The sequence below is a fragment of the Bos indicus genome, chromosome 1 (assembly GCF_029378745.1).
Source record: "Bos indicus isolate NIAB-ARS_2022 breed Sahiwal x Tharparkar chromosome 1, NIAB-ARS_B.indTharparkar_mat_pri_1.0, whole genome shotgun sequence".
Classification (NCBI taxonomy): Eukaryota; Metazoa; Chordata; class Mammalia; order Artiodactyla; family Bovidae; genus Bos; species Bos indicus.
In genome coordinates, this window is record NC_091760.1 from 23670357 (window position 1) to 23695197 (window position 24841).

General features: G+C 40.1%; 1 protein-coding gene across 1 annotated transcript; it reads right to left on the bottom strand.

Moving 5' to 3' along the window:
* Positions 1-4317: 4317 nt before the first annotated feature.
* RBM11 (RNA binding motif protein 11) lies at positions 4318-24326 on the bottom strand. The gene is made up of 5 exons (XM_019963541.2): positions 24152-24326; positions 19448-19610; positions 18043-18115; positions 9903-9999; positions 4318-6989 (listed from the first exon to the last, which is right to left on the bottom strand). Exons 1-5 carry the CDS (start codon positions 24245-24247, stop codon positions 6678-6680), a joined length of 741 nt encoding a protein of 246 aa, XP_019819100.1. The 5' UTR covers positions 24248-24326; the 3' UTR covers positions 4318-6677.
* Between the last annotated feature and the right edge of the window lie 515 nt (positions 24327-24841).

Genomic DNA, 24841 nt, shown 5'->3' on the forward strand with positions numbered 1-24841 from the left:
TCACGTTGGAAAAGACTGGGAAAAACTGAGGGCGGGAGAAAAGTGACGGAGGATGAGATGGTTGGTTGGCATCACTGACTCAAAGGACATGAGTCTGAACAAACTCCAGGAGATGGTGAAGGACAGGGAAACCTGGCATGCTGCCGTTCATGGGGTTGCAAAGATTCAGACACAATTAGTGACTGAACAACCAGCAACCATCCCAGAAGAGCACCATCCCTAGCACCTGGATGGACAGTTGTGTAAACAAACCTGATAGAACCTTCTATACTTCCCACTGAAGCTCCAACTGCTCCTCCTTTTGTTAAGCACATCTCGAAACCATGGTCTTTAGCAATCTGGGGAGCCCTTCCTTCTCACATGCATGTGGATTATTCTCCTATGTGATGGTTAATTTTATGTCAACTCGACTGGACTGCCGAGTGCCCAGACATTTTGTCAAACATTCTTCTGGGTGTTTCTGGATTAGTCTGATACTTAAATCGATGACTCCTCAGTAAAGCAGACTGCTTTCCCTAATGTTGGTTATCCTCAAGCAATCTGAGGACCACAGTCCTGAGTGGAACAAAAGGTTGACTTCTCCCTGGAGAAGTGGAAACTTTCCTGCGTGGCTGCTTTCAAGTTGGGACACTGGGTTTTGAATGTCCTTCAGACTGGAAACATACCCCTGACTCTCCTGATTCTCAGGCATTCAGAGATGGACTGGAACTGCACCCCTGGATCCCCTCGGTTTCCAGCTTGCTTACTGCAGATCTTGTCAGTCTCCATAACATGTGAGAAAATTCCTGACCATCAATCTATTAATTAGTCAACCAATTCTGTTGCTTCTGCTCCTCCAGAGAACTCTAATACATCTTGTTGATCTGCATGGTGTTAATTAGTTCACAGGTCTCCAGCCACTTGGATACAAGTTGATTGAGGAAAAGTTTTCCTCCCAAGAGTTTTGATAATGAGGATGGGGTATTCAGGACTCCCCACTCACTCTGGAGGGTGCAGTGATTTTGAAACCTGCGACAATGCCAGAAAAAGTCAACTTTCTTACCAGTCTGAGTCTTGGGTCTCTGCCACATGTTCAATTAAATGAGGGTGATAAGAAATTTCCCTTTTTAACAATGGAAACACTCATAGTTTAGATATACAAGAAAAAATTTTGGGTTAGAACTAGTTCTCTAGGTATTGTGATTCTTGGTTTAAATTAGTCCTTCCCAGAGGTAACAGATTTTCCTGGTGGATCAGATGGTAAAGAATCTACCTGCAATGTAGGAGACCCAGGTTTGAACCCTTATTCAGGAAGATTCTCTGGAGAAGGGAATGGTGACCCACTCCAGTACTCTTGCCTGGAAAATCCATCACTAAAAGGAGCCTCAGTTCAGTTCAGTTCAGTCTCTCAGTCGTGTCCGACTCTTTGCGACCCCATGAATCGCAACACACCAGGCCTCCCTGTCCATCATCAACTCCTGGAATTCACTCAGACTCACGTCCATCGAGTCAGTGATGCCATCCAGCCATCTCATCCTCTGTCATCCCCTTCTCCTCTTGCCCCCAATCCCTCTCAGCATCAGAGTCTTTTCCATGAGTCAACTCTTCTCATGAGGTGGCCAAAGTACTGGAGTTTCAGCTTTAGCATCATTCCTTCCAAAGAACACCCAGGACTAATCTCCTTTAGAGTGGACTGGTTGGATCTCCTTGAAGTCCAAGGGACTCTCAAGAGTCTTCTCCAACACCACAGTTTAAAAACATCAATTCTTCGGTGCTCAGCTTTCTTCACAGTCCAACTCTCACATCCATAACATGACCACAGGAAAAACCATAGCCTTGACTAGATGAACCTTTGTTGGCAAAGTAATGTCTCTGCTTTTCAGTATGCTATCTAGGTTGGTCATAACTTTCCTTCCAAGGAGTAAGCATCTTTTTCATTTCATGGCTGCAGTCACCATGAAACCTGCTGCACCATGGCTGTAGTAATTTTGGAGCCCCCCAAAATAAAGTCTGACACTGTTTCCACTGTTTCCCCTTCTATTTCCCATGAACTGATGGGACAAAATGCCATGATCTTTGTTTTCTGAATGTTGAGCTTTAAGCCAACTTTTTCACTCTCCTCTTTCACTTTCATCAAGAGGCTTTTTAGTTCCTCTAGACAAAGATTTGAACATGACTGTGTACCTAACACCTTCACTTTTCCAGAGATAGTCATTGTGTCCATTTATCCTTGTCTTTTGTGTTATTGTTTTGTATTGTGCTGTCTATAAGTGTTTTTGATAAGAATGAGAATCATAGGGTAGACAGAATATACAGGCATGGGTTCTATATATCTGTTGTTTGAATTGGCCTCAGAGACCAGTGCATTTGAGATTCTCACTGGACTGCTGTTCACTTGAACAAACTTTGTTGTGAGTCACCTATAAAACTGAATGAGGTGCTTCATTCATCTTGATTTTTTAAATTGGTTTTTAAAATTTTTAATTGTATTTTGAATTTTTTTTGTATTTTAAATTTTAATTGATAATTGCTTTACAATATTGCATTGGTGTCTGTCATATATCAACATGAATCAGCTGTAAGCATACCTATATCCCCTCCCTCTTGAACTTCTCCCACATCCCACCCTATCCCACCCCTCTAGGTTGTCACAGAACACCTGTTTCAGTTCCTGTGTCACAGAGAAAATTCCCACTATTTTACATATACTAATGTATGTTTCCATGCTACTCTCTTCATTCATCCCACCCTCTCCTTCCTCCACTGTCTATAAGTCTGTTCTCTATGTCTGTCCAGACTCACCACTTCATGGCAAATAGATGGGGGAAACAATGGAAACAGTGAGAAATTTTATTTTTGGGGGGCTCCAAAATCCCTGCAGATGGTAACTGCAGCCATGACATTAAAAGACACTTGCTCCTTGGAAGAAAAGCGATGACCAACCTAGATAGCATATTAAAAAGCAGAGACACTAGTTTGCCAACAAAGGTCCATCTAGTCAAGGCTATGATTTTTCCAGTGGTCATGTACGGATGTGAGAGTTGGACTATAAAGAAAGCTGAGCACCGAAGAATTGATGCTTTTGAACTGTGATGTTGGAGAAGACTCTTGAGAGTCCCTTGGACTGCAAGGAGATCAAACCAGTCCATCCTAAAGAAAATCAGTCCTGAATATTCATTGGAAGGACTGATGCTGAAGTTGAAACTCCAATACTTTGGCCACCTGATGTGAAGAGGTGACTCACTGGAAAAGACCCTAATGCTGGGAAAAATAGAAGGCAGGAGGAGAAGGGGACGACAGAGGATGAGATGGTTGGATGGCATCACTGACTCACTGGACATGGGTTTGGGTGGGCTCCAGGAGTTGGTGATGGACAGGGAGGCCTGGCGTGCTGCAGTTCATGGGGTCACAGAGTTGGACACGACTGAGCAAATGAAATGAACTGTGTCTGTGTCTCCACTGCTGTCCTGCAAATAGGTTCATCAGTACCATCTTCCTAGCTTCCATATACATGTATTAATATGTGATTTCTGTTTTTCTCTTTCTGAGAATGCTGTTGAACTCCTCCTAACACCATACATAAAGATAAACTCAAAATGGATTAAAGACCTAAAAGTAAGGCCAGAAACTATAAAACTCTTAGAATTTAGGCAGAACACTCTATGGCATAAATCACAGCAAGATCCTTTATGACCCACCTCCTAGAGTAATGGAAATAAAAACAAAAATAAGCAAATGGGACCTAATTCAACTTAAAGCTTTTGCACAGCAAAATAAACTATAAACATGGTGAAAAGACAACCATCTTGATTTTGGGTTCTGAGAGCTTGGCTTAGCTGCAGAAAGAGCATCATCTCCCGTTTTGTGCCTACTGGGGGTGCAGATCATAGGGTCTGTGCCTGGATGAGGCTGGCTGTCAGGTCAAGGTTCTGAGACACGAAGAACCATTATTGGCTCTCAGGTGACTGTCTAATCCACAACCCTTCCTATCTCACTATCTTTGTAGTGTTGAGAATTCCTTTCTTAGTATTGTCCACCAGGAATCATGGATTAGATGGGAGATAGGTCAGATGGATTTGTGGGAGAGTGGAGTACCATCCTCACTGCCTGTGGCAACTTGTTCTCCTTCTTTTCAGCTATCTTTGGGAGTTCCTTTGGATTATGGAGGCTGCATTTTCTGTGTCCTATTCAGGGACACGTCTCATGCACATAGTTAAATTATATTCTAAGCCTGGAAGTTTACCTACAGGTCTTCCCCAAAAGAGACAGTAGTTTGTGTTACATTTGAATATATATACTCATGCAGATCCTAACTGTGAAAGGACAGACAATGGATCATAAAATTTATAAAAGCTTTTATCTTTAAGGGACTTATAGAATGCTCTCATCCTACACAAATACCCTCTTGGTACTCTGGGACGATCAGATAGCAAGAAGGGCACAAAACATATTAAAACTGGCCTAAAATGTTCCCTTGGGTTTCCCAGCTGGTAAAGAATCTGCCTGCAGGGGATACTTTGATCCCTGGGTTGGCAAGATCTTCTGGATAAAGAAATGGCAACTCACTCCAGTATTCTTGCCTGGGGAAATCTCAAGGACAGCGGAGCTTGGTGGGGTACAGTTCATGGGGCTGCAAAAGAGTCAGACACAACTGAGCGACCGAGTGACTAAACAAAAAGAAAATATCTCCTTAACAAAATTCAAGAGCAGAAGTCAGACTTAGACCAAAAATTTGATTTACTATAAATTCTCCTCTGCCTCCTTCTTATACTCACTTTTACCTCCAGCTCCTTATTCCTGACTCCCCAGAATATCTTTTAGATCCACCTTCTCTGAATCCAGCTCCATTTCCTCAACCAATTCTTTTAATCTCTCAAACTTCTATGGCTTCCCCAGAAAATCTCTTGACCACCTAACCACCTGCTTTAACTTCCCTTTCTTTACAATAATTATGAGAGGCTTTTAAAAAACTGACTTTAAAACATAAGGTAGTCGTCGTTCATATGACTGTTGTCAACCAGGAAATAGGGGTCTCCTGCATTGCAGGCAGATTCTTTACCAACTGAGCTATGTCACGAAGACACCAGTGTAAACAGGTGAATTTGCCTTTTGGTTGGTTGACTTGGTAAAATTGATATCCAGATAATTCCAGCCTGTGATGAAAGAAATTTCAAGAATTCCTTGCAGTTCAAAGATTTTAACTCATGTAACAATATTTCAAGATAATTTTCTTAATCTGGTACTTGTTAAGATATTTCTTATGTGTATATATTTCCTTTAATGCCAATTACAATGAAATAATCTGGGGCTTAGGAAATTTGCAAGGTCTAAGAATTGACGAAAATGCAGAGGTGAAGTTAATGTGTTTTAGATATATATCACTTCCTATTTACATAGAAAGATATTTTCCCTTTGGTATGATTCTAAATTGCAAAAATGTTAATTTAAAAAAAGGTCAGCATTTTTAGTTTGAATATTCAGCAATATGAAGTTTTATAGATCAAGGTACATTAAGCAGAATTTACATTTTCACATTTGTCAGATCAAAACAGACTAATATTTACATTTAAAACATGATTGCATTGTATAATCATAACCAGAAGTTAAATTCAGCTACTAATTTTGCTAAAAATATTTTATTATTTTAAATAATAATAAATATCTATAAGGTGCTATGCAATACACAAAAGAAATATCAAAGAATGGTTAAAATTGGGTGGTTAGCTCCTAATGAACGTGTGTGATCCTTTCAATTGGATTCAATAAATAAATATTTTCAGCATTCTAGTTTATGATGAGCTACAAGGTTAACAAGATTGTCCACATAAATCATTAATTTTACATGTAGTCTGTTTATCCCTGCAAATAAATGGTCCAGAAGTAGGAAAGCTGATTTTACGATAAACATTAAGTACCATACAATAGTGAAACTTTCTACTGAAATTATTGTTCATTATCAAGATCTAAATGTGTCCGATATATGCTTTCCAACCTGGAGGCGAAAGAGGTGGACAATGAATACTGACATAGCCAACTAATTTTTATAAAATACAATTAATAAATAGAAGTCAAGAGCCATGTATTCCTAATTATATATAATCATATGAAAAGGGAAGGAACCAAAAGCTAGCCACATGATAATTATCTTTCCTTTGGTATCACTGTTGTGTATCCTTGTATATGAAGTATATATGTATGAGAGTAAGGCTGAGACAAGATATTTAAATATAAAAAAGTATTAGTAATAAAGGAAACTAAACTCTGCTTATTCTCTCTTCTTAGGAAAAACATACAACTCAAAGATTTGTGTTAGTTTCATTCAGAAAACTGACCATCCCACTTCTGACTTCAGCTGCGGGTTACAGGCAACAATATAGGCGATCATGGTGCATTCTCCATGAGTGCTCAGTAAGTGACTTTTGATGAATGGTTTAGTGTAAGTTCATCACTGATACTAAAACATAACAACTCAAGACTGTATTTCTTGTTAACAACACCATTACAAATACAAAAAGCACATTATATTGTTTTTAAGATTTTTGTCATTCAAGACAAAAATTAAATACAAATCAGGTATCATATTGCTATATACTTCAAAGAAGACAAGAAAGCCATGGAATTGGTCCTTTAGTAGAATACAGATTTTTCTTTTAACAGAATGAAGACTAGTAGAGATACATTTCATTTGAATGTACATACTAGTATCTTTTTTTCTTACACTTTTGGAACTTTGGGCTATATTCATTTCCTCTGCTGTTTTCTGTGCTACTGTCGCTGTCACTGCTTTGTTTCTGCCTCTTTCGTTTATTTGTCTGATAAAGGTCTGAGTCACTTGGTTGCTGCTGAGTCCATTCATAAGAGCTGGGTCCAGCCTCCAGATCTGAAACATGATTCAGTGAGGAAGATGCAGAAGTGCTATTAGGAAGTGGTGCTGTCATCTCGTAGTAAGGAAGCTGCAGTGCTGGGTAGTATGTAGGCCACTGCTGTGGGAAAAACCCACACATATTCACCTACCAAAGCAAGCCCACAAAGGGAAAAAAAAAAGACAAAGTTAGAGTTTACATTTATTATACAAGTAACTATGAGCAAACCAAACCATGTGTCAGTAAGAAGGACAGGGATGCAGTAGTTTCTTTAAACGATTAACAAAGATTCCAGCTGGTGTATAGCGTACTACAGCACAGATCAATGCTGTCCTAAAGAAATATAATGTAAGCCACATGGGTAGTTTTAAATCTTCTAATAGTCACAGGACGGAAATAACAATGAAACAGGTGCAATTTAAATAATATATATTGTGTGTGTGCTCATTTGCTCAGTTGTGTCTGATTCTTTGCCATCCCATGGACTGTAGCCCACCAGGCTTCTCTGTCCATGGAATTTCCCAGGCAAGAATACTGGAGTGAGTTGCCATTTCCTACTCCAGGGGCTCTTCCTGACCCAGGGATTGAACCCATATCTCCTGTGTCTCCTGCATTGGCAGGTGGATTATTTATCACTGAGTCACTTGGGAAGCCCTAATATATTTTATTCCCAAATATCCAAAATATTGTCATTTCAACATGTAACCAATATAAAAATTACTCATGAGATATTTTACTTTTTTATACTAAGTCTTTAAAATCTGCTGTGCCTTTTATACTTATGGATGTGGTTTAGTAGCTAAGTTGTGTCTGACTTTTGTGACCCCATGGACGGTAGCCCACCAGGCTCCTCTGTCCATAGGATTTCCCAGGCAAAAATACTGGAGTGGGCTGCAATTTCCTTTTCCAGGGGATCTTCCCAACCCAGGGGTTGAATCCAGGTCTCCTGCACTACAGGTAGATTCTTTACTGACTGAGCTACCAGGGAAAGAAAGAAAGAAAGTGAAGTCGCTCAGTCGTGCCTGATTCTTTGCGACCCCATGGACTGTGTAGCCTACTAGTCTCCTCCATCCATGGGGTTTTCCAGGCAAGAATATTGGAGTGAGTTGCCATTTCCTTCTCCAAGGGAGCTACCAGGGAAGCCCTATATATTTACATATTTATACTTATATTCAAAAGCATATTCAATTTGGATACTAAATTTTCATTGAAAATATTTAATCAGAATCTAGATTATATAAAATTTAGTTGAAATAGTAGCTATACATACCCCAATTTTTTTTTTTGCAAACATACTTCAAAGTTTTGCAATAATTGCATCAAGTTTCTGTTCCTAAACTTAAATTAAAATTAAGTAAAATGAAAATAATCACTCCTTATGGATGGCTGATAGTCACCATATTTTGCAGCACCGCAGTCAATTCTTAAGATAGATGAACTCAAATTTCTAGCTATTTAAAGTAGATTAAGGACCTATTTGCAGGGCAGGAATAGAGACACAGACACAGAGGGCAGACTTGTGGACATGGGAGAAGGAGGAGAGGGTGGGACAAATTGAGAGTAGCATTGAGAGAGTAGTAATAGAAAATAATACATTACCATGTGTCAAATAGACAGCTAGAGGGGAAGCTGCTACAAAACACAGGGAGCTGAGTTCACCTCAGTGCTCTGTGATGACCTAGAGGGCTCGGATTCGGTGGGCAGGAGAGAGGCTCAAGCGGGAGGGCGTATGTGTAGACTTAGGACTGATCACGTTGTTGTGTAGCAGAAACCAACACAACATTTTTAAGCAATTTTCCTCCAGTTAAAAATAAAAAATAAAATTAGTAACCAGTAATGTGGAATGGGGCAACATTAATACTTATTAATATTTTTGAATGAAAGTATAAATAGTAGACTGTGGACAACGTGATCATAAAGTTATTTACTTCCATTAAAAAAGATTAATAGGGAAAACAAGCTCTCGTGTGTGCGTATGTGTATGTATGTATGGCTCATCTCATCAAAGAGAAAAATAATGCCACAAAGAAGATATTGATGGTTTTAGATGAGAACTGGCTGTTTATTACTATCTCACCATAAACAAGGAAAGGGCTTTCCTGACGGCTCAGTGGGTAAAGATTCTGCCTGTAATGCAGGAGACTTGGGTTTGATCCCTGGGTTGGGAAGATCCTCTGGAGAAGGAAATGGCTACCTACTCCAGTATTCTTGCCTGGGAAATCCCATGGACAGGGAAGCCTGGTGGGCTACAGTCCACAGGGTCATAAACGAGTCAGAAACAACTAAGCACAGACTGTATAACCAAGAAGTTTTTTCCAAAAATTAAATTATCAACTTTCATTATGTTTACAAAGTGAAAATGGCTATTTGAAAAATCTGAAGATCATATGTATGTTGGATGTTTGTAAGAAATCTCGTGTTAATCAGAATACCTGTGTTATAGTCCCACAGCTGTCATTAACAAATTGTATAGTCTTGGGCTTGCTGATTAATCTCTGAACCTCAGTTTTATTATGTATAAAATGAGATGTTAGAAGAAAACATTTCCTAAGTTCCCCTTTAACAATATAGTCCACCACTGTGATTTCTAGGCCAGAACCACATTTTTGAGAGTCTTTGGAAATAAGGTAGTTTACTCTACCAATTGAGAAACTTTGTGTTTAGTTAAAATAAAAATCTATGTACAAAAGCAGTATATGGTGATTGATGACTACATTCTATCAAAATGCTTCATTAAACAGTATTCAATTTTAGAAACATACCTTTTAAATTTTAAAAATATAGTCATTCAAGTGATTCAAATTTTATTTTACCACGTGCATTATCACTTGCATCTGCCATTTTTCATTCATACACTGGCTGTTTGTGGACATAACATGTATGGGATTTCAGATGATCAATTTCAGATAAAAGAGCAGATCGCCACTGGGGCACAGTGCTCAAGGCATATTCTGCCTTCACTCTAGGCTTAGAGTTGAGCTTAAGTTCCAAGCAGTTTTCATATCCTTTATAGTTTGTATTATCATGTTATATTTTCAACCAAAGGCATATTAAACTTACCATCTTCTGAAAGAGAAAATATTCTTGAGATAAAGATGCATTATTAATTGGAGAGAACTGCATGGAAAAGGAAGATCTGCCCATGGCTTCTTCATTTCTTGAGGGAGGTAAAAGAAGAAGTAATATGAAGTTAAAATTCCTATGGACAGAGGTACTCTAGTCTTAGAAAAAAAAAAAAGAGAGAGACAGCTTCATAATTAAAGAACTTCTCTAAAAGCTCAATTAAGATAAATTAACTTTAAACATATTACACTGATAATGTAGTGACATAGCAGTATCTCAAGTCTTATTAATTACCACATACTGAAATCTTAATATTTAGAGTCACATTTGGCTTTCTGATAGGAAAATGTTAATCAATGTTATAGTTGTATAAAGGCATAGAACACTCAGATATGAAGAAAGCAAAGTAAGTCAATAATAATCACCAAGCATACACTCAATCTTCTACAAATAATATAGGTGAAAAAATAGGAATTTTTTCAATTCATTTTTGAAGGTACTTTCACTATTAAACTAAAAAAATTATGCTCTTTGTTAAACAAGCTGCTGATATTAGCATGAACACATATTTGCTGATTTCTTCCACACGGTGATAGTGGTAAAGAACCTGCCTGCCAATGCAGAAGATGTGAGAGACTCAGGTTTGATTTCTGGGTTGGGAAAACCCCTGGAGGAGGGTATGGCAACCCACTTCAGTATTCTTGCCTGGAGAATTCCATGGACAGAGGAGCCTGGGGGGTTGTGGTTCACAGGGTTGCAAAGAGACAGACACGACTGAAGTGATTTTGCACACATGCATAATCCCTGATTAACATCAGAAGTGTCCAAAAATTTCATTTATATATGTAATGTTTGCATCTATGGAGATCTCTAGTAAATCCCAATGTTATATGTACTGGCTGGATTCTCAGCTAGTCCTCATTATAGCTAGTCTTCATTCTATTTGCTCCACAGTATGCCACAATTTTAACACTAATACTGCTAATCTTAGGACAGGAAGTTTACTGTGGGAAGGGTGAATTAAAACAGGCAGATGGAGGCAAAGACAAGGGCAGGAGAACAACAAGAAGCTGTCAGACGGATAGGTGTTGGTTCATGGTGAGAGCAGGATCACAGAAGCCAGTGGAGAAGTGGGTTTCAGCGAGGAAATACTTAGTGTTGGTTGTTAGAGTAAACTGGATAAGCATTAGAGCTACTCTATCATTGATCAGAAGATTCCTGACAACAAACTGTTCAAAGAACAGCTTCCAAACAACAGTGGGGTTAAGAAGTGAATAGGAAGTAAAGATGTGAAGGATAATTTTTCAGTGAGAAGAAGGGGAAAATATAATAGACTGATTTGGAGACAAAGTTCAAGGAGACGTGAACATGTGTTTGCAGTAAGTGATAGTAAAGAAACAAGATAAAAAGCACAGTGAGGTTATAGACTGGGGAAGATGTGACCCAGTAGCAGAGGTGGTAAGATTAGCATCATTATAAAAATAGCTGCAAAATTTCTAAAACCACTATCTTTCCCATGAGAATTTCAGGGCGTGCATATGTTTCTCCATAGCGGAGTCACATGTAAATTGGGAAGTCACAAGTTGAACTGTGTCAACTCAAAAGTTATATGTTGTAGTCCTAACACCAAATAGTTCAGAATGTGACCTTATATGTGAGAGTTAGGCTAAAAAGAAAGCTGAGCACCAAAGAATTGATGCTTTTGAACTGTGGTGTTGGAGAAGACTCTTGAGAGTCCCTTGGACTGCAAGGAGATCCAACCAGTCCATCCTAAAGAAAATCAGTCCTGAATATTCATTGGAAGGACTGATGCTGAAGTTGAAACTCCAATACTTTGGCCACCTGATGTGAAGAACTGACTCATTGGAAAAGACCCTGATGCTGGAAAGATAGAAGGCAGGAGGAGAAGGGGACGACAGAGGATGAGATGGTTGGATGGCATCACTGACTCAACAGACATGAGTTTGAGCAAGCTCCTATTGGTGATGGACCAACAGGGAAGCCTGGTGTGCTGCAGTCCATGGGGTCTCAGAGAGTCAGGCATGACTGAGCAACTGAACTGAACTGTGACCTTATTTGGAAATAAGGTTGCTGCAGATGTAATTAGCTAAGAGGAGGTCATACTGGAGTAGGAGGTGCTAAACAGGCATCCTTCCTTATTATAGTCAAAGGGGAAACTTGTGGAGACAGATGCACACAGGGAGAACATCATATGGAGATGAAGGCAGAGAATTGGGTGATGCTTGTACATGTCAAGGAATATCAATGATTGCCAACAAATGAGCGGAAGAAGCTATGAGAGAGGCACTGGATTCCCTGGTGGTTCAAATGGTAAAGAATCCACCTGTAATGTGGGAGAACTGGTTTCAATCCCTGGGTTGGGAAGATCCCCTGGAGGAGGACATGGCAACCCACTCTAGTATCCTTGCCTGGAGAATCCCATGGACAGAGGAGCCTGGCAGGCTACAGTCTATGGGGTTGCACAGAGTCAAACATGACTGAGCAACCGAGTACAGCACAGCATATACGACAGAGGCACAGAACAGATTCTTTCTCATCGCCCTCAAAAGGAACTCTAGCAGACACCTTGATTTTGGATTTTGAGCTGTGAGACAATACATTTCTGTGTTTAATTTCGTTTGTGATACTTTTTATGGTGGCTTTAGCACTGAGAAGCTAAAGGCAAAGGAGAAAAGGAAAGATATACCCATTCGAATGTGGAGTTCCAAAGAATAGCAAGGGGAGATGAGAAAGCCTTCCTCAGTGATCAGTGATCAAAGAAATAGAGGAGAATAATAGAATGGGAAAGACTAGAGATCTCTTCAAGAAAGTTAGAGATACCAAGGGAACATTTCATGCAAAGATGGGCACAATAAATGACAGAAGTCAAATGGACCTAGCAGAAGCAGAAGATATTAAGAGGTGGCAAGAATACACATAAGAACTATGCAAAAAAGATCTGCATGACCCAGATAATCACGATGGTGTGATCACTTACCTACAGCCAGACATCCTGGAATGCAAAGTCAAGTGGGCCTTAGGAAGCATCACTACAGACAAAGCTAGTGGAGGTGATGGAATTCTAGTTGAGCTATTTCAAATCTGCTGTGAAAGCGCTGCACTCAATATGCCAGCAAATTTGGAAAACTCAGCAGTGGCCATTGAACTGGAAAAGGTCAGTTTTTATTCCAATCCGTAAGAAAGGCAATACCAAAGAATATTCAAACTACCATACAATTGCACTCATCTCACACGCTAGCAAAGTAATGCTCAAAATTCTCCAATCCAGGATTCAACAGTACATGAATAGTGAACTTCCAGATGTTCAAGCTGGTTTTAGAAAAGGCAGAGGAACCAGAGATCAAGTTGCCAACATCTGTTGGATTATCAAAAAAGCAAGAGAGTTCCAGAAAAACATATACTTCTGCTTTATTGACTATGCCAAAGCCTTTGACTGTTTGGATCGCAACAAACTGTGGAAAATTCTGAAAGAGATGGGAATACCAGACCACCTTACTTGTCTCCTGAGAAATCTATATGTAGGTCAAGAAGCAACAGTTAGAACTGTACATGGACAACAGGCTGGCTCCTAATCGGGAAAGGTGTATGTCAAGGCTGTATATTGTCATTCTGCTTATTTAACTTATATACAGAATACATCATGAGAAAGGCTGGGCTGGATGAAGCACAAGCTGGAGTCAAATTGCCAGGAGAAATATCAATAACCTCAGACATGCAGATGACACCACCCTTATGGCAGAAAGTGAAGAACAACTAAAAAGCCTCTGGATGAAAGTGAAAGAGGAGAGAGAGAAAGTTGGTTTAAAACTAAACATTCAGAAATCTAAGATCATGGCTTCTGGTCCCATCACTTCATGGGAAACAGATGGGGAAACAATGTTAACAGTGACTGACTTTATTTTCTGGGATTCAAAAATCACTGCAGATGGTGACTGCAGCCATGAAATTAAAAGACACTTGCTCCTTGGAAGAAAAGCTATAACCAACCTAGATAGCATATTCAAAAGTAGAGACATTACTTTGCCAACAGAGGTCCATATAGTCAAAGCTATGGTTTTTCCAGTAGTCATGTATGGATGTGAGAGTTGGACTATAAAGAAAGCTGAGCACTGAAGAATTGATGCTTTTGAACTGTGGTGTTGGAGAAGACCCTTGAGTGTTCCTTGGACTGCAAGGAGATCGAACCAGTCCATCCTAAAGGAAATCAGTCCTGAATATTCATTGGAAGGACTGATGCTGAAGCTGAAACTTTGGCTACCTGATGCAAAGAACTGACTCATTGGAAAAGATCCTGATGCTGGGAAAGATTGAAGGCAGGAGGAGAAGGGGACGACAGAGGATGAGATGGTTGGAAGGCATCACTGACTTGATGGACATGAGTTTGAGCAAGCTCCGGAAGTTGGTGATGGACAGGGAAGCCTGGCGTGCTTCAGTCCATGGGCTTGCAAAGAATCCGACACGACTGAGCACCTGAACTGAACTGAACTGAACTAGCACTGGTGGTTGAGACGGTAAAGAATCTGCTTGCAAGGCTGGAGACCAGGTTTTGTTTCTTGGGTTGCAAAGATCTCCTGGAGAAGGGAATAGCAACACATTCCAGTATTTTTTCCTGAAGAATCCCATGGACAGGGAAGCCTGGAGGGCTATAGTCCATGGGGTTGCAAAAGTCCGACACAACTGAGTGACTAACACAAGCACACTAATACAGGAACTATTTACTAAAAGCAGAAAGTATAAGAGGTAATAACAAGCACAAAAACACATTTCCAAGGAACACTAGTGAAAGACGAGGGTATGAGAAGAGCAGCATTCTCTGCACAACACTTCTAGGACACTATGACCTTTTCTCATCCTTCCTTTATAATGCAGCACATACTAGAAGAAGGTATTACCAGTGAAGTGGAGTAGTATGGAATATATACCTGTCTCTGATCTTTTAGCCTAGAATTTGTGATAATGAAGTGCATATCAAATAGAAGTAGAACATGTATGAGTTACTGCTGTCTTCTACTTGTTTATCTAGTCCTCTTCTGCCCCACACCTAGCAATACCTTGTTTCTGTCCAAACTCATAAGGAAAAAGAGGTATCCTTTCCCAGTAGAAGAATAAGGGAAGTTTTTATGTAACCTAAATGGCTCAATTCATGAGTCCACAGTTCCTTTCATACCAAGGAAGTGAATCACCACCACCTCCTGCCAACATTTGCTGAAAGTACTCACTGGATACTTGCTATATGCCATTTTAAATACCCTGAAACTATAAAATTTGACTCTTTGACAATAATTGTCCTCATTGTAGACATGAGGTACAGTGTGATCATTTGTCCAGGGTTATACTGTTAATATAGTGACAGAGGCAGGATTCAGATTCAGATAGTCTGATTTCAGGACCTACTTTGTCCTGATTTCATTGATTTAGAAATGTGGGGGACAATGAGGACGTGGAGCACACTGTGTTATGCGTGGGGCGCAGTACTTCTTCAAAAGATGAGTCTGGGTAACTGCCAGTCCTAAGAGGTCACTCTTCTATGCTTAGGAGGGTAGATATAATTAGCAGACATGGGAGGTTCAATGCTGTTAGACTACTTGAGAACATTCAGTTCTACTACAGAAAACAAGAAAACAACCAGCATGGATAAAACTCAGAAGAATATGGTAGCTTTTATGAAAGATACATTGATGGATCTGATGCAGCAGCAGAGAGAAACAGGGGCTATGAACATTAGTGTAGCTAGAACTCAGCTAATACAGATTTATGAGATAGTGATGATACTGTAATTAGAACAAGCAAGTGACTTGGAAGACATAGGCAGAATTCACAACATATATTAAATATTCAAAATAAATAATTTAGCATGTGTTAAGAGATGCCATGGATAGATTCAGTGAAAATATGATGGAACAAATAAGACTGTTAGTCATGGGTAGAAAGGGAAGGAAAGACCAAGTCATTATCATGGTGCCACTGGGCTAAGTTATGCTGTTCTTATGTCTGCTCTGCCTAAGAAACTCAGGTAGACCTTGTGAGTATGTAGCTCCTTCTGTGGCCAGGTATATTTGCCCCTCTGTCTCTTTGAGAAAGCAAGTAAGTGAGATTAGCTCTAGGAACTTTCTATCTGAATGGAATCTCTTACTCTAACCTCAGCTCTAGTGCTCGTGCGTGCATGCTTGCTAAGTTGCTTCAGGTGTGTCTGATTCTGTGTGACCCTTCTGGTTCCAAATAGGAAAAGGAGTACGTCAAGGCTGTATATTGTCACCCTGCTTATTTAACTTATATGCAGAGTACATCATGAGAAACGCTGGACTGGAAGAAACACAAGCTGGAATCTAGATTGCTGGGAGAAATATCAATAACCTCAGATATGCAGATGACACCACCCTTACGGCAGAAAGTGAAGAGGAACTAAAAAGCCTCTTGATGAAAGTGAAATTGGAGAGTGAAAAAGTTGGCTTAAAGCTCAACATTCAGAAAACAAAGATCATGGCATCCGGTCCCAATACTTCATGGGAAATAGATGGGGAAACAGTGGAAACAGTGTCAGACTTTATTTTTCGGGGCTCCAAAATCACTGCAGATGGTGACTGCAGCCATGAAATTAAAAGATGCTTACTCCTTGGAAGCAAAGTTATGACCAACCTAGAGAGCATATTCAAAAGCAGAGACATTACTTTGCCAACAAAGGTTCATCTAGTCAAGGCTATGGTTTTTCCTGTGGTCATGTATGGATGTGAGAGTTGGACTGTGAAGAAGGCTGAGCGCCGAAGAATTGATGCTTTTGAACTGTGGTGTTGGAGAAGACTCTTGAGAGTCCCTTGGACTGCAAGGAGATCCAACCAGTCCATTCTGAAGGAGATCAGCCCTGGGATTTCTTTGGAAGGAATGATGCTAAAGCTGAAACTCCAGTATTTTGGCCACCTCATGCGAAGAGTTGACTCATTGGAAAAGACTCTCATGCTGGGAGGGATTGGGGGCAAGAGGAGAAGGGGACGACAGAGGATGAGATGGCTGGATGGCATCACTGACTCGATGGACGTGAGTCTGAGTGAACTCCGGGAGTTGGTGATGGACAGGGAGGCCTGGCATGCTGCGATTCATGGGGTCACAAAAAGTCAGACACAACTGAGTGACTGATCTGATCTGATCTGATGGACTATAGCCTGCCAGGCTTGTAGACTGTCCAGAGATTCTCCAAGCAAGAATATTGGAGTGGGTTGCCATGCCTTCTCCAGGGGATCTTCCTGACCTAGGGATGGAACCTGCCTCTCCTAAGTCTCCTGCACTGGGAGATGGTTCTTTACCACTAGAGCCACCTGGGAAGCCCACTCTAGGGCTAATAACCACACAATCAGTGGGGAAGGCTGATGCAATAGAGAGAGAAACAGGTTGTATGAATATCAGTGTAACCAGAACTCGGCTAGTAGGGTCCCTTGCGTCCAAATGTTAAATTATCCAATACCCAAAGCTTTCCTTTTGCTTTTCACTGTATCTTTTAAATTGGTTTAATAAATGCTGTGATTTGAGCACCTTAGTCTGGTTTGGGAGACTTTCTGTCCCATGACCTTTGGTATAGCTAAACTGAGAGCATCCCTGCAGGCTATGGTTGCATCAAGAAATAAGCGTACATCAAATGAGAATATTTTGAAAATTACCATAGAGAAATTCTAAAAATTAGTAAAATAAATAGTAGAGTGACTTAATGTTCAAATGCTTAATTTCAAGCCTAGAAACTATCACCTTTTCATCTTTGTGCCCTTGGCAATTAGTTAACTTTTGCATCTCTATATTTATTCAAGTATAAAATATGGATAACAGTATTTCTATGATCCATCACAGTGAGACTTTGCACACTTAAGTGATTTCACAGTAATGAAAAGTACACGGTAATCTATAAACAATGCTACAAATATAAATCTCTCCCACCTACTGCAGAAAATATTGACTGAATTTTAAATGAAAATACTTTCTGTCACTTTTCATGCCTTCAGGAAAAATGAATTCTTTAATATTAACCTATGTCTAAATAGAAAGGTTTTATAGAATATATGAAAACTCTTCCTGGTATTAAGACCATATTTATTTGCCTTACCGTTATGAAAAAAAAAATATTTTTAATTACCTGTAGCTGTGTGAATTTATCTTAACACAGCTTTCAAAACTTTGGTTAGCAGGTTCACAAGAGCGAGAGCTCCCTTCAAAAGAAAAAGAATAACAGATTATTTCAAGGTACATCTTTCTGGAGTTCTCACATTAAGCCATTTTCAAAAACTCCATATAAAATACACAAGATGTTTCTGACCTCCCAAGTACTACTTACAGGGTTGCTTATATCACGTATAAGAGCGTGAATTATAACCAAGCTTTGTCCAAAGCAATGACTGTAGAAAAAAGAATTAGGCTGACATGGGGCCATACAAAGTATATAATGCTGCTTGCTAATACATACCTGTAAACTAAAGATGGCAAATGATCAGTGTTATTTGCCTTCTGTGTGGAAGGCATGAGTTCTCTAAACTGCACTGACAAATGTAAAAGTAACCTGACAGAGGCCACTGAGCAGCTGGCTGGGGACGTGTCAGGACACAACATGGCCTGGCCTGTTTTACTGTCGGTATGAGTTAATCGGATGGTACTTGAGAGCATGATGCAGCCAACTAATTATCTTTGTTAAGACAAAATCAAATGAAATGTGAAGTGGCCCTTTTCCTTTGCAACAAGACAACAGTGTTTTCTTATTCTTATGTCTTTTTTAGTACAGCGAGAAGCATAAGAACCAAACAAGGGGTACATTCATAAACCTGAATCATTGAGGAGGGAAGGAACATAAGTACCATAAGCATCACAACATAAGTATAAGCACTGCCTCTATGAGGCCCTCAAACTATAAAAGGGCTAGAGTAATAGTGCCATGTTCTCTGGACATCTAATCAATGATGAACAGTGTTGATGTGTTGTTTGAGAAGAAGAACACAGGAGAAGTTGTTTGAGGCCATTCATGTTAGGAAGCTTTTCTCTGTGGCTATGAAGGCTCAGCCTTTGGCCAGCTGCTTTTACAGGGCTCAGATCCAGGGTGATATGTATAACATGGTAAACCCAGGACAAAGACTAAGGCACCCACCCTATCTTCCAAATGGTAGATATTTGATACCATTGACAGGAAGATCAGCAAATAGCCTTGGTTTATAAAAGCTAGAGTTGGGTATCCCCAGTTCACTTAGATTTGTTTAATTTTTAACAGCCAATAGCAACCATCATGGCTATTTTCTGGCTGACATTAAAAGAGACCACTTTAAATTTTAATATAGAAATAATGTTATGGATTTGGCAATGTCATTGGTTGTATTAACTAATTACATAACATTATGAATGTGTTCTGAGAAATTTTAAGAGGCTGCAGGAGCACTTTTTTGGTCTTAGGCTATAACATAAAAAACATAGGAGAGAAAAAAAAAAAAGTTTACACCTCTGGGAACAACACCACAAACAAAACACACTTTGAAGATTTCATCAGTGAGACAACCTACCAAATCGATACTGCACATTAATTGGTCTTCCATATAAACGAATTCCATTCAGCAAAGCTATGGCATAAGACACCGATTCTGGGTGTTTAAAGCAGACAAATCCAAAAGATTTCGGCTTTCCTTCTCTGTCTTTGCATATAGTCACTTTGGTTAATGGCCCAGCCTGCAAGAAACTTAAAAATTATTTTGTCATAAATCTAAAGATTTTTTTACACACAGAAAATCAACTATATTCAATTTAGGCTAAAATTCCAAATCTGTTAGCAATAACAGCTTTACATAGTTCTTTTGATCATGTATTTTCCTAACAATAAATATCATACTTCATCACACTTTCTTGGCATTTTCTGGCTCATCAAAAAACACTTATGTTGTTAAGGTCAGGAAATTTTAGGTAATAGTTCCAAATCTTGAAAGATAGGCCTAACAAAACAATTTAGAGTGCATTTAAATCTAAGATTAAAATACTACTTTGCCTCCACACATATAGACCATGTTTAACTCAAAAATAATTGAAATGATAAACCCAGCATTCCTTGAGATGTTGGGTTTATGTTACCATAAAGCAACTCCAGTACTTTGGCCACCTCATGTGAAGAGTTGACTCATTGGAAAAGACTCTGATGCTGGGAGGGATTGGGGGCAGGAGGAGAAGGGGACGACAGAGGATGAGATGGCTGGATGGCATCACCGACTCGATGGACGTGAGTTTGAGTGAAATCTTGGAGTTGGTGATGGACAGGGAGGCCTGGCGTGCTGCAATTCATGGAGTCGCAAAGAGTCGGACACGACTGAGTGACTGAACTGAACTGAAAGAAACTGGTAACATCACATCAAAGCCTATTTTTTTTTTTTTCTGACAAGATTAAAACATTTTCACAAGAGAAATTAAATTTCTGATTTATACAGAAACTGTATTTTAATATGGTAAGCCCATTTGGTAAATATTCTCAAAGGGAAAAGTGTTTTAATATGTTTAAGACTTTTAATTAGGTACACTATCTGTAAGAATGAAAAATTAGTAAGGGTCTAAGTCTAACAACTGGGGAATATTATTCCATGGTATATTATTAAAATAAGATAAAATAAAATTGAAAATATTCAGATTTTATTGTGATTAAAACCTGTAATTAGCAATACAGAGTACAAAATCAGAGTCAAATATTGTAAAAGAGTGCTAATTACACCCTCAAATGTCACATTTCCATCATGACCATGATTACAGGAAGTACTTACCAAGCCTCATATAGATTTAAAGGTAGATGGCTCATACTTATTCATTGCTCTTTAATGACTGATTGCTTTTCTCTGTTGAGTTGGATAAGTATATTAAGGAATTGTTTTTAATCTAAAGAAAAATGTTAATTATCATCTTTAAAATGATACTGTATTTAAGATTCAATCTTTCTTTCTTTATTCTCTACTTTCCCAGGGAATAGCTCATCCTCCCTTCTGGCTTCAAGAACCACCTTATCAACAAATCTATTTTTTTCCTACTCATGCCTCCTTCATGCAGACAGTCTCCTTGAGAGCTCCATGTGATTATACTTCAAACTCAACACATTTGAACCTAAATTCATTATCTTTCCCCTTGAGATCTCTGTACTGTGCTGTGATTCGTCTCTCAGTTGTGAGACTGTGATCCTTTGGATTATAGTCCACCAGGCTCCTCTGTCCATGGGATTTTTCAGGCAAGAATACTGGAGTGGGTTGCTATTTTCTTCTCTGGATCTTCATGGCCCAGATTTCTTGGTTAAAAGTACAAAGATACTAAACCTGATTTTCACTCTTCCAAGGATAATCAGAAATTTGAAAGAAACTAGTAACAAGGAGTGGAGAAGGCAATGGCACCCCACTCCAGTACTGTTGCCTGGAAAATCCCATGGATGGAGGAGCCTGGTATGCTGCAGTTCATGGGGTCGCTAAGAGTCAGACATGACTGAGCGACTTCCCTTTCACTTTCCACTTTCATGCATTGGAGAAGGAAATGGCAACCCACTCCAGTGTTCTTGCCTGGAGAATCCCATGGACAGAAAAGCCTGGTAGGCTGCAGTCCATGGGGTTGCAAAGAGTTGGACACGACTGAAGAGACTTAGCAGCAGCAGCAGCAGTAACAAGGAGAACCAAATAGTAATAAAACAAATCAATTTTAATCAGTGTTTCTCCACAAGTGATATTAAATATATGAAATCACAAATGGACAAAATATGCTTATATGCTTTGAATTTTACAAATTCAAAAATATACCCATGCATTTTAAAAGATGATATTCAACAAGAAGACTTGCTGGTAGTAAAAATCACATCATAAGTTTTTAGTACTTTTAAACCAGAGTCAAACACATAAATAGTGCTGCCAGTTGTCAAAGATTTGCTAAGTTTTTCTGGGTTGAAGCCTTTCTAAAAGACACCTCACTTTAGTAAATCCTCCCAGAATACAGGAGAGCATAGGCAAAAATAAAAACAAATGCTTTGCTGCCTGATCTAATACAGATGAATATTTAGCTAGAAATTATTAAAAAAAATGAGACTATCAATCTATCTAATGTATCTTGTAGTTTCACATACATCTGGTACAGATCCAGTTCCTGTTGACTAGAAATAACATATGTGCATGGGGGCATTCAGGTCTATCCATCCCATGACCTCATCATTCCCGCCCCCCTCTTTTTTGTTGGCTCAACATGAGAGAAGCTTTCTGGAGAAAAAGAACTATAAATTTTCTTTCTACCTCCCTCCATCCCTCCTCTTCTTCTTTCCTTCTTTTTTTTTTTTTTAAGTTAGAATGATAAATTCCAAATAATACTAGGATGAAAAATAACTGCAGGAAAAGACAAGTATTAGAGTAGATTAAAAATGGCAGGTTTAAAAGGATGGCAAGTTAGAAGAATAAGCATTAAAGCCTTAAAATCCACAATATTTTTCAAGTAATGTTTTATGTCCCGGAAATGAAACTGTGTTCCTGCAGAAAATTCTATCAAATTGTGTGCATCTGTTGGTGGCTCAGATGGTAGAGTCTGTCTGCAATGCAAGAGACCCAGGTTTGATCCCTGGGTTGGGAAGATCCCCTGGAGCAGGAAATGTCAACCCACTCCAGTTTTCTTGCCTGGAGAATCCTATGGACAGAGGAGCCTCGCGGGCTACCCTCTATGGTGCTGCAAAGAGTCGGACAGGACTGAGCAACTAACACTTCCACTTCATAATTACTAGAGGGGCAATTTAGTTCAAACACAAATGAAGAGCCTTTCAGAAACTACATAAAGAACCCCTTTCACCTCTGATACTCATGCTTAGCCCTTAGAATTTAGTTTTCTATTGTCTCCCTTGGAACTTGCTCTTATTCTGATAGAGGAAAGTCACTTTTGATTTCTCTTGATATAAGCATCAGTACTATTATTAATAGTAATAGTAGTATTGTTCAGCAGTAGCAGCAGCAGCAAACACTTAGGAAGTACCAGGTTCAGTTCTGTCTGATCTGGATGAGTTTACTCAATCTTCACACCACATCATACTGTAGATACTATGACTCCCACCGACATTTGAGGAAACTGTGGTGCTGAGCTATTTATGTACTTGGCCAAAATCACACTGCAGATATCAGAATTCACACTTGAAACAACTTTGCTGTACTAAATGTCCCTCTTTTTGCACATTATTTTAAAACATGATAATTAATTTTAAATTTCTCCTTTTAGAAAGGCCAAGGACTGTCTCAAATGTGTATGCCTAGCACCTTACTTACTGTCATTGTAATTATTGATCATTAAACGGTTAAATGAACGGCTGAATGTGGATATCTCTTTAGCATGTAAGATCTATGTGTATACAGTAGGTGTATACAGGAGACATAAGTTATCAGGTCTGAAAAAGTTTTCGTAAGACCCTCTTGGTATGAAATAAAGGGAACTAGTCAGGGTACTGGAGAAGGAAATGGGAACCCACTCCAGTGTTCTTGCCTGGAGAATCCCAGGGACAGGGGAGCCTGGTGGGCTGCCATCTATGGGGTCGCACAGAGTCGGACACGACTGAAGCGACTTAGCAGCAGCAGCAGCAGTCAGGGTATCAATCGGTCTCAGTCATGATTTGGCTGCCCAAATTATGCGGAAATCTCATTTATTCTGGAGTAAAATCATCTCCTGTATAAAAGGGCTTGGGAGAGTAACGTATACGGGAAGCATTTTAAAATATATTCTTCTCATTTCGCGGGATGTAGGGCGTCAGGGTGCTTATTATCTGAAGGAAGACAGTGACAGAGCTGTTTTCTGTTTTGCCTGAGCACACCAAGGCCCAGGCAGCCTCTGCAAAGCTCTGACTCAGGGTTGGGGGTTGGGGGTATACTCGTCACTGCACACCCCAGGACTCTGCAATGGGGACGGGAAGGGGAAGGGCAGGGAATGAGGCGCACTTTTTGTCACTTCACTGCTGCTGCTAAGTCGCTTCAGTCGTGTCCGACTCTGTGCAACCCCATAGACGGCTGCCCACCAGGCTCCCCCGTCCCTGGGATTCTCCAGGCAAGAACACCGGACTACCCACTTGCTAACCTGGAGACAGCTGAGCCAAAGCGGAACTAAATTAAAACCAGAGCAAAGGATGCGGAGGGAAAGGGAGCCGGACTCCGGGTGATTCAGGTGCGCCCCGCCCCTCCTGCTGCGCTTCCGGCTCGACGCGCTCCGCCCCTCTGAAACCCCTTCCCTGCCGACTGTACCTGAAGGAACAGCTCGTAAAGAATTTCTTCCCGCACTCGAGCCTCTAAATTTCCCACAAACACCGTCCTGTCGGCTTCCTCCTGAGCAGGCAACATCCCTCCGGCTCGATCCAGAATGGAGGAGGCTCCGAGACCACGCCCTCTCTCCTTGCTGGCGGAGCCGACGAAGAGAGTAAGAGCGGCAGGGGCGGAGCGATGCTGCGGGGCCACGCCCCCAGCACCTCGTGGTAACCGCCCACCGCACCTTCGCCATGTCCCGTATCCGACCAGGACCATGGGAGAGTGAGTGAAACTAAGATTAGTCTGCAAGGGGCCTTGACATCTTGCTTGTGGAGATCCGTTCATTTCTTCAGGGCACGACATTATTAATTCATTTTGGATGTGTTCAACAAACATTTTAAATAAAATGACTATAGGGATGAGATATAAGCTAAGCTAAGCTAAGTCGCTTCAATCGTGTCCGACTCTGTGCGACCCCATAGATGGCAGCCCACCAGGCTCCCCGGTCCTTGGGATTCTCCAAGCAAGAACACTGGAGTGGGTTGCCATTGCCTTCTCCAATACATGAAAGTGAAAAGTGAAAGTGAAGTCGCTCAGTCGTGTCCGACTCTTAGCGACCCCAGGGACTGCAGCCTACCAGGCTCCTCCCTCCATGGGATTTTCCAGGCAAGAGTACTGGAGTGGGGTGCC